The 13,972-nt window shown below is 41.0% G+C and overlaps 1 protein-coding gene across 3 annotated transcripts in view; it reads right to left on the bottom strand.

Annotated features, from left to right (window-relative positions):
* Positions 1 to 933: 933 nt before the first annotated feature.
* Positions 934 to 13,972, bottom strand: part of LOC148420811 (high affinity choline transporter 1-like) — a 29,084-nt gene continuing 16,045 nt past the window's right edge. For all 3 annotated transcript variants that reach the window (XM_088419996.1, XM_088419997.1, XM_088419994.1), the window contains 8 exons: positions 12,652 to 12,852; positions 12,461 to 12,574; positions 11,409 to 11,564; positions 7,168 to 7,316; positions 6,345 to 6,488; positions 6,010 to 6,163; positions 5,690 to 5,907; positions 934 to 3,675 (listed from right to left, as the gene is read on the bottom strand). In XM_088419996.1, coding sequence (XP_088276122.1) covers positions 3,145 to 3,675; positions 5,690 to 5,907; positions 6,010 to 6,163; positions 6,345 to 6,488; positions 7,168 to 7,316; positions 11,409 to 11,564; positions 12,461 to 12,574; positions 12,652 to 12,835 — 1,650 coding nt within the window. In that variant the 5' untranslated portion in view covers positions 12,836 to 12,852 and the 3' untranslated portion in view covers positions 934 to 3,144. The remainder of the gene's footprint in view (positions 3,676 to 5,689; positions 5,908 to 6,009; positions 6,164 to 6,344; positions 6,489 to 7,167; positions 7,317 to 11,408; positions 11,565 to 12,460; positions 12,575 to 12,651; positions 12,853 to 13,972) is intronic.

Genomic DNA, 13,972 nt, shown 5'->3' on the forward strand with positions numbered 1-13,972 from the left:
GCTGAAAACTAATCTACAGCCTCAGCTTTCTGAGGTGAAAGGGAGAACCAGGCTGCCACTTGCCCGAACTATCATTTCTTAATTTGAAATTTGCACTTCTCGTTTGCCTTTTAATTATTTTGGCCTCAAAACAGTGCAGTAGATGTCATAAAAACTGGTTCACTGTGCTTTCAGCGTACTTCTTTGATATTGCAGCTATAGTTATCCAGCTACCCTGCATGTGTGTTGCAACACTTTAGGTTTTAACGTATCTAAAATCAATATACAATTCAGAGCATTTGAAATGTAAGTTTTGGACATGGTCTCACTTTCTTGGCTGGAAAATCAATTCCCTGTATGAGCCATATTCTCCTGAGTAAAAGAGAAAAGCACGCAGATGTATGCTTTTCCAGCTTTGGAAATTCTCATGTCTTCTCACATTTCTCATTTAAACTCCTTCAAGCTACACACCATGGATGGCCCAGCCCCAATTCAACATGGAGTTGCTGTCAAATTCTGGCCCTGCATGCATTCTTGCTTTTCACATTATGCATTCAAGAGGTGTTGTGAATTGACTATATTACTGGCGAAAAATTTGCTTTCCGCAGTCAAGGCATACTTACAAACTTAATAGTTTTGCTAATGTAAAATTGATTCAATAACATTATATTTTGATACACTGTATACATGTCATTAGTAAATGGACTGAGGCATTTCAAACTAAGTCAAAATTATTCCATAAAATTATGCCTTAAAACTTGTTTTCTTCAATATTTGATTTAGAAAACAACAAAAATTGCTCTCAGTTGCTACTCAGTCTGTCTTTTGAAACCTGAAAGTTGTTTGGTGGCTTTATACATACACGGAGGTTATACTCCACCAATTCATTTATATTTCACTGGTACCAGTTCATATTCTCTTGGCATCATGTCAAAAAAGAAACAAAACAAAGAATTATTTTTAGATCAGCTTTTATTCTGACAGAAGCTCACCCCATGGGGATTTACATTAATCGATTATAAAGTAGGACCTTGCCAAGTGGCAAGAGAGAACAGCCTTCACGAAAGTTCAGTATACATACATAGTTACTGACATGCATAATAGTAAAAAAAAAAAAAAAAAAAAACAGAGACAAGTAGGGAGAAATAAAATAGAACGCATTGCTGGCTAAAAAACTTAAACCAGTCAAGGACGTTAATGGGTGATCTTTGAAAAACCTCAACATTGGAAACACCCCAAAAGTGATCACATAAATGCCACACAAATACTTTTACACTTTTAAGGCATACTTGTCCACTGGTAAGGACTGCTGGCTAAACATCTTTAGTTGCATGTAGTGCTAGGCAGTAGTGGGAACAGCATGTAAAATGCTGTAACACCGCTGGAAAGTGCAGGCATATCAAAAGGCCAATCTTTGAATATAAAGTGATCATAGGTCTACATTCATTTTTTCAGCAAAATCGAGGGCAAATTTGACTCATTGTTCATTAGATAAAAAGGCACGTTTGTGTTGTTCATCTAAAACTAACGCATGGCAAGCCACCTTGATATAAAAGAAGTCAATGTACAAATTGTGATTAGGCTGTACAAGAGTATATTACATTTAGAACTCACTTTTCGCTTTTGAAAAAATAGCATGCATCGAGTTCTATTTGGATTCTACAAGTCTTTGGGAAGCAGATTTGGACTACTTGCTTTAAACGGCATTCAGAAGCACGCGCTTAGCTTTTGAGCCCAGTACATAATTATCTGCATGCACCCGTTCTACGGCTTCAACTAAATCAATTCTAGAAGGCGAGGCAAACCAGTTTCCAGTTGATATTTAAGGAAATTGTAGTTTAGATTGAGACAAGTGCCTTTTGCGAGAAAACGCTTGAAGGCACAGAACAAAACAGGAAATGAAACCACGTGAAGGCTCAGTTGAAAGGAACAGACAAAAGGCGCACACTTCAAAACAGGTTAAACAGATGCCAGCCCAACGTAGCGTTTCGATTGCTCACATTTTTGCACAGCCGGCGTGTGCAGAACTGCGTGGAGGGCAGCCAAGACAGGATGGGACAACCTGGGGAGTCCCTCATTGTCCCAGCATTGTTGAAAAGAATACAATGGGAGGTTTCTCGGCTGTTGACATTGCAGTTGCTTGAGGAGAATGGTGTATTCACATTATGGACGTGTTCACATTCAGTACTGGTTGCGTTTGATCAAACAACAACAATTGGCAGTCAAGTTTATTTTTCAATCAGTGTACCTTTCTGTTTCATACGGATATGGCTACGATGCGACAGACTGAAACAAGGAGAAGGTTGTTCACAAGCTGCTCATCGCGGTACATGAAAACATTACATATGTCAATGCAAATAAAGTGTCGTCAATTCCACGACCTCCCTGCTAAATCGGAGTATTCCACTTAATGATCGTCTGTTGCAATATTTTGTAAAGTGACAATTTTGACTAATGTTGCAAGAAAAACAAAGTGACACTTGATAGTATTGTTGCAAAAAACAAAAACAATCTCGCAAAATCCGCAAAACAATCTGTAGAACCTGTAGGACTGCGACATCAGTTATATGGGAGGTGAAAACGACTTCTTTCAGTTGGACTGAACATTTTCCTTTCTTGTGCAGATGGCCATAGTGTTGCATGCGTACTTTAGTCTAGGGACTACATTTGCATCCAAAAAGGAACATATACTTTTGCTAGCGTGACAAAATGTATTTCTACAAATCTGTACAAATCCAAAATCCGTTAAACAAAATAAATGATAAATTCCATACTTTTCTTTTCCAAATGGAAATGATTGTTAAAGGCTGCACTCCTTCTGTCCATTGCAGAGATGTGATAAGCTGATAAAAAGGCGCTGTAATTGGATGTTTTTAATTCATCACATTACGTTACACTGGTTAATGGGTAGTTAACACGAAGAAGCTAAATTGAGATTTTGTACTGTTTATCTGATTTTAGAAGGAAGCTGATAATAAGGACGGCTGCTAAGGAATTCGGGGGACATCTTGCCAATGTCGGGCTGTTCAGCATGTGACAGTCACAGATTCTGTCCAGATTCCATTGACAAGGTTCAGCCCCGGCTGGTAGTGACACTCGACGAACCCGTCGGGCAGACAAACATGTCCGCCTCCCGTCGCGGCCCTTTTTTGCCGACGTGGCGCCTCAGCAGCTGGTGGTGGCCAGTAGCTGCTTGGATATGGCAAGCTCTTCATTGTCTTCTGTGGTCCTCATTTCCACAGGCTTGCTTTGCTTGCGAATGACCTTGAACACGTCCCACTTCTCGGGCAAAAAGCCGCTGTTGAAGGCAAGAGACATCAGCCAAGACACCAGCACGATGGTGACCAGCGAGGAGAGCATAATCACAGTGCGGAAGGGGAAGAACTGAGTAAGCTTGCCCTCGGCGTTCAGCCGGCAGTAAGGGAAGCGAATGATGGGCGGCAGGTTGACGAGGGGCTCGCCGCTCAGGATTCTCATGGTGATTCCCATTAGCAGTCCCACGGTTGCCCCGTAGCCGTTGGCCGCCTTGAAGAAGAGGACGCAGACCAGCTGAGGGAACATGATGGTGTAGGACATGTCCACGCCCACGAGCCAGAAGACCAGCACGCTGCTGTCCAAGAAGGTGAGGCCAGTGCCAGCCACACCGACAACTACCACCGAGATCCGGATCACCCAGTGCATCTCGCGGTCCGATGCCTGGGACGAGAGAGACGGACAGCGCTTCAAAACGTGCTTTGCAATGTAGGCTCATCGAGGGTAGTCTTGAGGCCACGACGAGGACTCGATAAACACAAGTCAGAGAGTAACATATGGCATCTCATTACTGGGGACATTCTTTCGGCGCCCCGTGAAAAGAGCCATTGTTGATGGAAAACATCATAAACAAGCTTCAATGTGAGCAAGCGTTATCCCATGCTTTATTCTTAACAAATACTTCCAACAACCTACACATTTACAATCGTTACAGTTTTCCAAAAGGGAACTTTGATTCGCTAACTTTGTGAGATTTTCCTCATTTCGCCACATCACAGTTAAAACTATATAGTGATGATTCAACGTGGAATCCCCATCTCCATCAGTTCCCTTGTTTTGAAGACTTGGACTTGTAACTCAGTGGAAATAAGACATGATTAAGTGTGACTTTGTTTTAACAAACCAAAGGAAAAAGTCTACTTCTAAATAGTTTAGCCTGACTTTTGCAATTTAAAATCATGTGGCACCATAAAGCTGTTAGAACCTGAAATCAACCTGAACTCATTCAATTCTAAAGACATATGCTTTGTTTATTTCATGAGGCCTGACATGCAACAACAGGTATTTGTTTTCTATTTTTTTCATGTCTGGCTAAAGGAGGCTGGCACTACAGTAAATAATTAACATAATCAATTACTTTAGACACTGCGATTAGCTTTTTCTGCTGTTTGCCCTCCTCCCGTGCCGCCACTTTTGCTAACATGGCCTCACTCGAAAAGTAAAGCTCCGTAACATTTAATGTGGTTTTTTGAAGCGCTTGGAATGATTTACATGTAAAACGCGATTCTTAATATGACAAAAATCATGATACGAAAGCCACTCCGTGATAGGTTAAAAAACAAAACAAAACGAAACATTAACAAAAAAAGGCATTTCAAAACCAATGTGCAATATATTGGAAACTGAAGGTTGTATTGCAATAAGCGTATTGTGTCTCTTTGTATCCCAATATATTGATACATCAATATTATCCCCCAGCACTAATAATTACTTAAAAGGAAAATGTGTAATATTTGGACAGTGTCACTACAGGGTCTCAGAAAGAACATTGGTTGGTTAGCCTGGGCATCCACGAATATAAACAAGGAAGCCAGCCATTGGTGTACCTCCACACAGACGAATGACGACTGACACAAAGCGCTGCACAGTACAGAAAGCGAAAATCCAACACTTTAGATACTTTTTCTAATGGCAAACACAAATGCACTCTTACTAGTCAAGTAGAATGCAGGACAGCGATTCAAGCATACGAGGTTTTACAAATATCAACAACAAGGTAGTGTTCTCTAAGATAAACTCAACCCAGCGTTGTTTTGAAATCACATTCACACGGTGTTTTTCTCAAATGAAGATCAAACTATCGATGCTAAAAATAAAAAACATCAAGCGACGATGTCAAGGACGACGTTATTTATTTATCAATTAACGCTTTTTTTCTCGATTTACGTTTGTTTTTTCGGCTGAGGTTTATTTTTCGACGATGTCATGTGGGCATCCAACAACAGTGGACGTATTCAGCGGCCTGGTGTAGAATAACTCATCCAAATTCCCAAGCTGATTGTGGTGCACCGCCGTGATACTTGGAACTGCGTGTAGTGGAACTCCCCCCCCCCCCCGCACTTTTTTACGGCAATACGTCATTCATATGCCAGCATAGGTTTCGACGAGCCAGTACTAGTATAGGACTTTGAACACAGCACCTTGGAGGGCTATCAAATGTATGAACTCACTTTTTTATGGCCTTGGACTTGAGCGGTTTCATTTCTTTGATTGGCTTTTCTAGAATTAATGGTGTGGCAGGGTTACTTAAAACGTTTCTAACATTAAACCTACTTGTGCGTTATATTGTCATGTGACATGTTTCAACTAAATAGAAATACCTCAACTTAATTGCACACAGGACCAAGGACCCATAATTTCATCTCCATCTCAAAGCTCTCATTGATAGCATTCTTACCTGCTTACGGATGATGTTCTTGTAGATATTAGAGGAGAACAACGATGCAGAGGACAGCAGGGCTGAGTCCATGGAGGACATGACAGCGGCAGCGACAGCTCCGATCCCGATGATAGACACGTAGGTGGGCGTGAGATATTGCAGCGCGATGGGGAGGATGGAACCTGCTTTGCCGTCCTCATATGGAGTTTTCAGGCCATAGCCTGTAGAGTTCCAATCTAAGGAATAGTTAAATAAGAAAAAAAACATCAGGAATGTGGACGTTAAAGACAGAAAAGGCTGAAATGTCTTTCCGCCAGGCAATCGGGAGTTGAATGTACCAGTAGATGCAGCTACAGCTCCCACCAGCACTGAAGGGACACCCAGCACCAAGCAAAAGGCGGCTGAGACAAAGCAGGTCATTTGAGCTTGAGTGTAAGATGAGGTTGACAGGATCCTCTGGTAGAACGCTTGGTAGGCCAAACCGCCGAGAGCCTGTCGCAAACACAACGCGAGATACTATTCATGCCTAGGAACCCCGGGAAACGAGCAGGTGGTATCAATTGCATTTGACGCTCTTTTTAAGGAGAGAGTGCTGATATCCAGCACCTAGTGTCGTCGCATGAGATATCTTTACTCCCCAGTGTGTTTATTAATAAAGTGTTCCTCAACTCACCAGCAACATGAAGTCATCAAACCACTTTCCGGCTTCATCGGGCGCCACCGTGCCAACCCAGGGAGCCTGGTAGGTGTGGTTGTAGGCAGTCAGCGAGATGTCCATAGAGTGAGGGTTGGTCAACAGGAAAGGAACACACACCCACTGTGCATACAAACATAAAGCTAAGCTGATTTCAGTATGCACTCGGTGGAGGATGTTTGCAGTCTGACTGGAAAGTTAGAATCTAAATCAAGTTTCTCTTGGCCATACCACGAGTGGTTGACAACTATCACAGAAAAAGAAGGTCCATTGCGGAACCTCGCCAAACTGTTCACTCAAGTCAGGCCGATCCCAGAAAACATAAATGTGCATATATTCAGTTCAACAACACTTATGCCAAGCGCAGCTGCTCATAACGATCATAAGCTTCCAGGACAGAAACTAAATATAGTTGCAGAGTGGCTGGTCAAAAGCTCTAGTTACGATGAAGACTTTCAACTCAGTTGTGCTGCCCGTTGACCATTGGTTTAATTTGCAGCATATCACGGCAGAACTGCCAAGCTTCACGCTTCGTATGATGCTTCGTATTTGACCAAAGTGTTTGCTGAATAACTTCCTGTCATCAAATAACATCATGCGGAATGGTCCTGTCGTGAAAACGACTTGTTCTTACAGTAGATTTTTGCCGACGAAAATTAAGCAAGAAAAGTCCCGGTCTGATTGGCGGCCGCACACATTTCCGGCATGTTTGATCAAGCCAATGTGCTCAAAGCTGGGTTCTGTGCGACTCGTGGCGTATTTTAAAAATATCATGTTTCTGACGGTGACTGCGCTTGTTTACCAGGCTGATAAAGATGAGGATGAGCTGGATCACATCTGTGTAAGCCACAGAGTAAAGTCCTCCCAGGAGTGTGTAGACAACAGCAACAATGGCAGAGATGACAATGGAATAGGCGTAAGAAAGGCCCAGGATCACACTCATAGTTCCACCTGGAAGAAAATGGAACAAAAATGCTGGTGAGTAGCAGCAGAAAACAATTGGAGCAAAACCTGCACATACATTTATCACTGGAGACACATGCAACATATTTTTGTGACGGGATTTATTGCATTATGTTCTCTCAACCTCTTTTGCTTTTAAACTTTCTTTTTCCCCACAGACATACAGACACACATATACATGCATCCAACTTTCTAATGAGCCATGTATAGCATTTATTTGGTTTCCATTGCACAATATAGCACTGCGTTTCTGAGTTATCGGATACCGTTACACTCGGACAACTAGTTTTGTATTTATACATCGAAAAAAATAAATCCTAATGCAACAAAAGGACATAAAGTAATGATATTAACATAACAGAAGCAGCCTATTGATTGTGACTCCAAAAACCCTTTAAAACGGATCAATAAAATAAAATGCAAAACAAGAAAAAAAGTTCAAGTAATTAAACAACTGAACTGAAAGTGTAAAGGCACGTAAAAACGTGAAAGAAAAAAAAAACATCTTGTTACTGAAACAAGGCAAGCAAAACGTGACTACCTTTACTGTCTCTTCTCCCACATTGCCAGGGTCCCCCCAGCCGCTGCCTGCAGCCACACCACAACAATGTCCTTAAACAGAGAAGTGTCAGATCTGCACCATCTAATGACACTTACACTCCACTCTCTGACCTTCCATATCCACCCCAACACACTTTGTGGAGGAAAGAAAACAACTCTCACTACTTTGCGTTTAATAGTTACTTGACCGCTACGGGTTTTGAGCGTTGACGGTTTGTGTTCTCACCCGTTTTATTGTGTTAGTAATATTAGTCTATTAGTCTAAAGGATCTAAATGATCTTTTCACCCTTGGCACCAAATCGCCAAAATGTGCTATATGACTGGTGTGATGGTGTTTAAACACAAGAGACTGTATACTCCACATTCACATGTAATGAAATTATGGGTGACAAATCTTCAAAACTCCACTGCCACCTCATTTTGCTTGGAGCACAAAATAATTTCCTAAGTCTCATTCAATTTTCCTCAGTGTAAAAAGCTATTTAATGTAACTAAACTATCCGTAATGTACAGATAGAACAACCCTTTTAAGAATGTCCATACTTTTTGGGGACAAAATATCATAAAATTGAGGTTGATGAAAAAGTTGGCAAAAAATTGACTAAAAAGTCCAATATTTAACCTTGAGGTGTTTTTTTTTACAGAATTTTTAATTAAAAATAAAAAAGTGCTAACTTTAGTCTTGAAATATTTTGTAGGGAATCTATAATGAAAAAAAAGCGCTAGTCTTTTTCCTGCGAGTACTCTACAAGTCCTCAGTTTTATTACCTCGGCTATGGCCATGACATAATACTGACTGAATGGTAAAGGATTCCTGGTTGGTATGCTCTATGGTTTAGTGGCATATCCCTTATCTCTTGTGTGTCGAGCTAGCTGTGCCCTTTGCCACAGCGCTAAATTTAGGTTAAAAAAAGAAGGTGGAATGAGAATCTGGGGGGCCACTTTGGCTCCATGCGTAGGCCAGAGAAAAAGGGCTTCTTAAATACGCCCCATGTTGTTTTTAGATCCTCTACCTACCCATACACATGGCCGAGTGAGTGAAGATATACATGCACACAGACATGCACACACAAATATACAGCACTTTTGTATGTGCCTGGAACACTGAATTTATAAAATGGTTATGTAGTGTTGCCTGACAGCATGTTAAATGCAAAATTCTTCGTCGCACTGAAGCCCTGCACAAAAAGCTGACTAAGTGTACAGTATCTCACAAGAGTATCTGCAGCTATTCAATCGTTTTTGCATATAGGACATCTGAAGAAATGACACTAACACAACAAAAAGTAGCCAGGATAGAGCTTGTTATCCTATATATAGTTCCCTCAAAATCACCAGAATACACCCACTTAATAGCGAAAACGCAAACAAAAGCGCCTACACCATTATTTTCCAGGACTTCCTTAAAAAAATGGCAGAGGAAAAAAGACTAACAAGTATTTCCTGAGACCCCTAGGGCCCCATTACAAAGCCTAACTGTTATTAGAAAGTGATTAAATAGTTGGCATACAGTCGTTTAATCACTTAATACAATTCTGAATGTTTCGTCTGCAGGTTGAATGAACCCTCAATAACATTGTCGGATTTTCCTGCAGCTGTGATGTCAGAGAAGCCTTGTGAGCCTACACACATACAAAAAATAGTATCTACAATCTCAATTAAAAATCTCTTTCATTAAATATTGTAATATTGTAAAAACACATTCCGGAGGCCCTAAATTTAACACACATCCTCCCTATTCACACCTGAGACCTTGTAACATGAACTTTTCACATGACAACGGGGAGGGAAAATTGGGACATTTTCACTTCAGCCTGTACTAAGTTTTGTTGTAAGAGGTTTAGATATTAATGGCTGTATTTTGAGTCATCCTGAGGAAACAATACACTTTTACAAGAACTGTACAAGTGTCATTTCTTCAATGCTGTCCCATGAAATATCATGACTCACTAAATGTAGAAATATGAGGGGTATCGCACTTTTGTGATAAACTGTAATTTACCACCAATGAGCATTGTTCATGAAAAGAGAGGTTGATGAAAGACAATGTACATGTATTTTTTTAACACATTGGAGACTAAATTAGCAAATACTGTGAGCCATTGCTCATGTGCCGAACTGCAAATGTGCGGCGGTCCATTGAGTATTTCCTGTGTTGCGAGGCTCCGCTGAACAAGTATTTGCAATGTGCGCAGATGATTTTGTCCACGTGTGTATATATTAAGCTGAGCAAAAACGTGGGATAGCTGTGCTCCAAGTGACTTTACTGAGTGAGGGGTCCACCAAGAGGCCAAATTAATTTAATTGGTTTGAACACACATGTCTTCACAAACATTCCTTTTGTGGAGTTGTCAGCAGTCTACAGAGCCACCATGGTAACTCAAACACACAATTCACATGTAGAAACATTACACTGACAGTTACACACGCACACAAGCATGGAGTTGTGTGAAGGCATGTATCATTGAACCCGTCAAGTCAAAGAATAGAAAAGTCTCCCGTGATATAAACAACCTGCTTTGAATAATTGATCACCTTTCACAATCAACAGGCTGCTCGATGTTTAACCCGCTTTTTCAAATACCACTGGAAAAGAAGACAGTGTTAAAACACACACGCAAAAACATGACACACACATTTTCATCCACCACCAGAATGCCCACATAGGTACACATAGCAACGTAAAGCACACAAAAATAACAGCGGGAAGTACAGTTCAACATTTTGTATTTTCTTATGCAACAAACAGTGCGATAACAAATTACAGGTTATTAGAAAAAAAATCTGTCAAAGTCATGCATAAATTCACTAAAGCTGCCACTTCAAGGTCAGGTATCACTCTCAAAAAACTGATAAGTTAATGAATTCAAACAATCATCTTGAGCTACTATCACTATTGTGCCCATCTTTGCATCATGATCTCAAAGCATGTCTACCTGCCAACCCGTTGACAGTTGACTGTCAGTTAGAAAACAGTCCAGACTATCAACATGCTCTAATCCTAGAGATCATCACTCTTCAGTTAGCTATGTTGATGCTGGACAAGACACTTAGAAATGTATTTCACTCTTGCGAAAGCACTCCGTCCATTGATATGATTCAGACAATGGGCTTTAAGGAACAAAGTTCACACCGGTGTGTTGTGGATTCCATTTAATGAGCGTGATGGCTTGACATTTATTAGACACCGAGAGCACGCGGAAATGCCATGCCCTTATAATTGAATAGCTGCCCTTTATTAATTTCGGCTGTGTCTGGCAGCCAAGAGGTCCACCAATAGGACTTCATGGGTTTACCCACACGCATAAATAGTCCTAAATTAGTCACCATGGCATACTTTCAACAAGTGTGTTTGAGTACCACTACATGAATGGTTTGATCTAACTGAATAAGGATTTTAGTCCAATATTACTACTATATTCATCAAGTTATTTTGTTTGTGGTGTTTACAGCATGCCTAGATGTCTGTGTCTGCACGACGCACGCACGCTTCAGTGTCTAAGTATGAAGCAACTCACCCAGACTGACGAGTGTGCGTGCCACCCACAGTACATCAGCGATCAATGCAGGAAGAATCAAAGCATTGCTCATGCAGTTCCCATACTTCTTCTGGAAGGGGTCCATCATTGTCACATACTTGTTCTCTCTCATGGGCTTCGCAAAGAAAAAGCCGCCTGGAACATAAATGATAGCACTGCTGTGAAATAATGGTTAGCCCATAGAAAAGAGATCTTATATAATACTATTGGGGGAAAGCAAAAACTGAGGTGGTGTTTCAGAATGACAGTACGAAGCAGACATTAAGAAAAACATAAAATATCAGCTAGACACAGGAGTCCTCGCAACCAATAGTGGCCAAGAACTGAACAGGCCATGTTATACTTCCTGATTTCTCCCAACTTCACACTATGCCAGCTATTGTGACATTGGCCCAGTATGCTGGTCACGTCACCTGTTGCAAACGTTTATGTGGATGTGTATCTCTCTCCGCCATTAGAGGTCTCTTTGGTTCAAGTCGTCACTTTGCACCTGTTGCCTCATATTACCATGCTAAACTGATTTCCTGTGGTTCTATTTTAACTTTAGCAACACTTTGTGTCATTTCGTGCAGCCAGATAACCGGGGCTACCGAAGCTGTCGGTGGTCAACAACACTTATCAGATAATCACATAACAAAAAAACAAGTTGTCAAGGTTTTTTATTTTTATTCAGACTCTGTATGAGGTCGTTAATGCTGATGACTCGTTTGATCATATATGATGAAATGAAGGGTGTTGACGATCCCTGAAGAGACCAACCACAAAAAGCCCACAAGCCTCTAAAACTGTGCAGATCAAGTTCCATTTACATAGGGGAATTGCATAATGTACAGCCGGACACACTCATGTCAGCATCTAATTTTACTGGCATTTCCTGGTGCTTGCTGGTGTCAATTTTAAAGCCTTCACCCTTGTGTACAACGCCGCAGTCCGTCAACTGGCCTAACTAGAAATCAGAAAACATTTATCAAAAAACAAGACAAAGAAAACCTCCTTTTTGGCCTCAGCCATTTTGTAAGAGTTGTACTCACCCAAGAAAAATGTTACAACATAGGGCACTGGCATGAGAGCCCACACTGCTCCTAATGTTGGGTTGTAGGTGGCTTCGGCTATACCCAGGATAAAACCTCCTCCTACCCATGTGGCTGTAAAGACATTTTTTAATTTAATTTGCCAATCAGTAAATTGTTTTACACATATAAGCTAGTGTTAACGTTTGTACCTGTGAGAGTGAAGACACCCACAAGCCAACTGATGTTCCGTCCAGCAAGTAATGTGATCTCCATTTGCCCTGCATTGCACTTTTTCTCCGCCTTCCTGGAACGCATGGAAGCCCAAATGCCTGTTCCCAGGATCAGCAGGTAGAAGGCTGCCATCACCACCAGACCCGGCACGTTTAAAGTCATGGTTCACTAGTGTGTGTCTGTTGAACAGAAATGCCGTATGAATACAGTACACAAGATAAATTGCAGGCATTCACCCAAGGAACATAAATATTTTTTCAAAATATTTGTCTTAACTTGATAAAAACTGCAGGGTTGTGGATTTTTTACACAAACAATTCTTAGAACACCCCAAAAATAATGTTCACAAGGAAGGTTTTCTTTGAAAGCACTGATGAGGAGATGCAACAGCGGAAAGAAAGGCCCAACTTTCTGGACAGAGCACACACGAGTATGGCCTAAGTGGAAGTCAATAATGTAGTGTTGAAGATTTGATAAAAACATGATGGTTCACGACGGGCAAAAAAAAAGGGAAAAAACTGGGACGCAATATTCATGGTCATACTTAAATAGTGAACACTGAAGGAGTTTATCAGCACATGCCAACGGTATACCAACGTGTCTTTCATTGTCATGTTCTTTGCCGTTTTAACCAATAAATGCACCTGTCAAATGTCAAAGAGTGCATCTCCAGTTATCTATCGTTGCAGTGACATGGAAAACCTCGTAATTCTACTTTATATTTATTCAGACAATTATTTTCATGGATAAAAAACAAGACATGACCCCTGTCTGTAAAAACAAATAACAATGCACACCAGTCTCAAATGACTGCAGCCAAATGAGCGTATGGATATTCACTTGCAAATGGTTACAGAAAAAAAGGAACATATTTGTCAAAGGAAGGGACTGGAAAACAAAAGCAGAGTACTGTATGTGTGTTTATGTGAAGGCATGGAAGGAATGGATGAGGGCTGGGACAGTTGCCAAAGTCAACAAATGCCTGAAAAACTCACTCATTACTGTGACTTAAAAATGTCTGTGGGTGTACATTATGTACATTTTGAACAGAATTCAAAACTGTAGAGTGCTGATGACAGGGCAAAACCTCCTACATCGAAATCTGTTCTGTTTCCTTTCACCCAAGAGTGTTATTTTTACAAATTACTGATGACAATGTCAACGTTTGGCTCAGCGAACAACGTGTTTTATGGTACAAATCCATCCATCTTCTAGAGTCGCTTACCCTCACAAGGGTCGCAGGCTTGCTAGTGCCCATCCCAGCGGGCTTTGGGCGGTAGGCGTGGACACGCTGAACTG

The sequence above is a fragment of the Hippichthys cyanospilos genome, chromosome 7 (assembly GCF_059441005.1).
Source record: "Hippichthys cyanospilos isolate Australia breed blue-spotted pipefish chromosome 7, RoL_Hcya_1.0, whole genome shotgun sequence".
Taxonomy (NCBI): domain Eukaryota; kingdom Metazoa; phylum Chordata; class Actinopteri; order Syngnathiformes; family Syngnathidae; genus Hippichthys; species Hippichthys cyanospilos.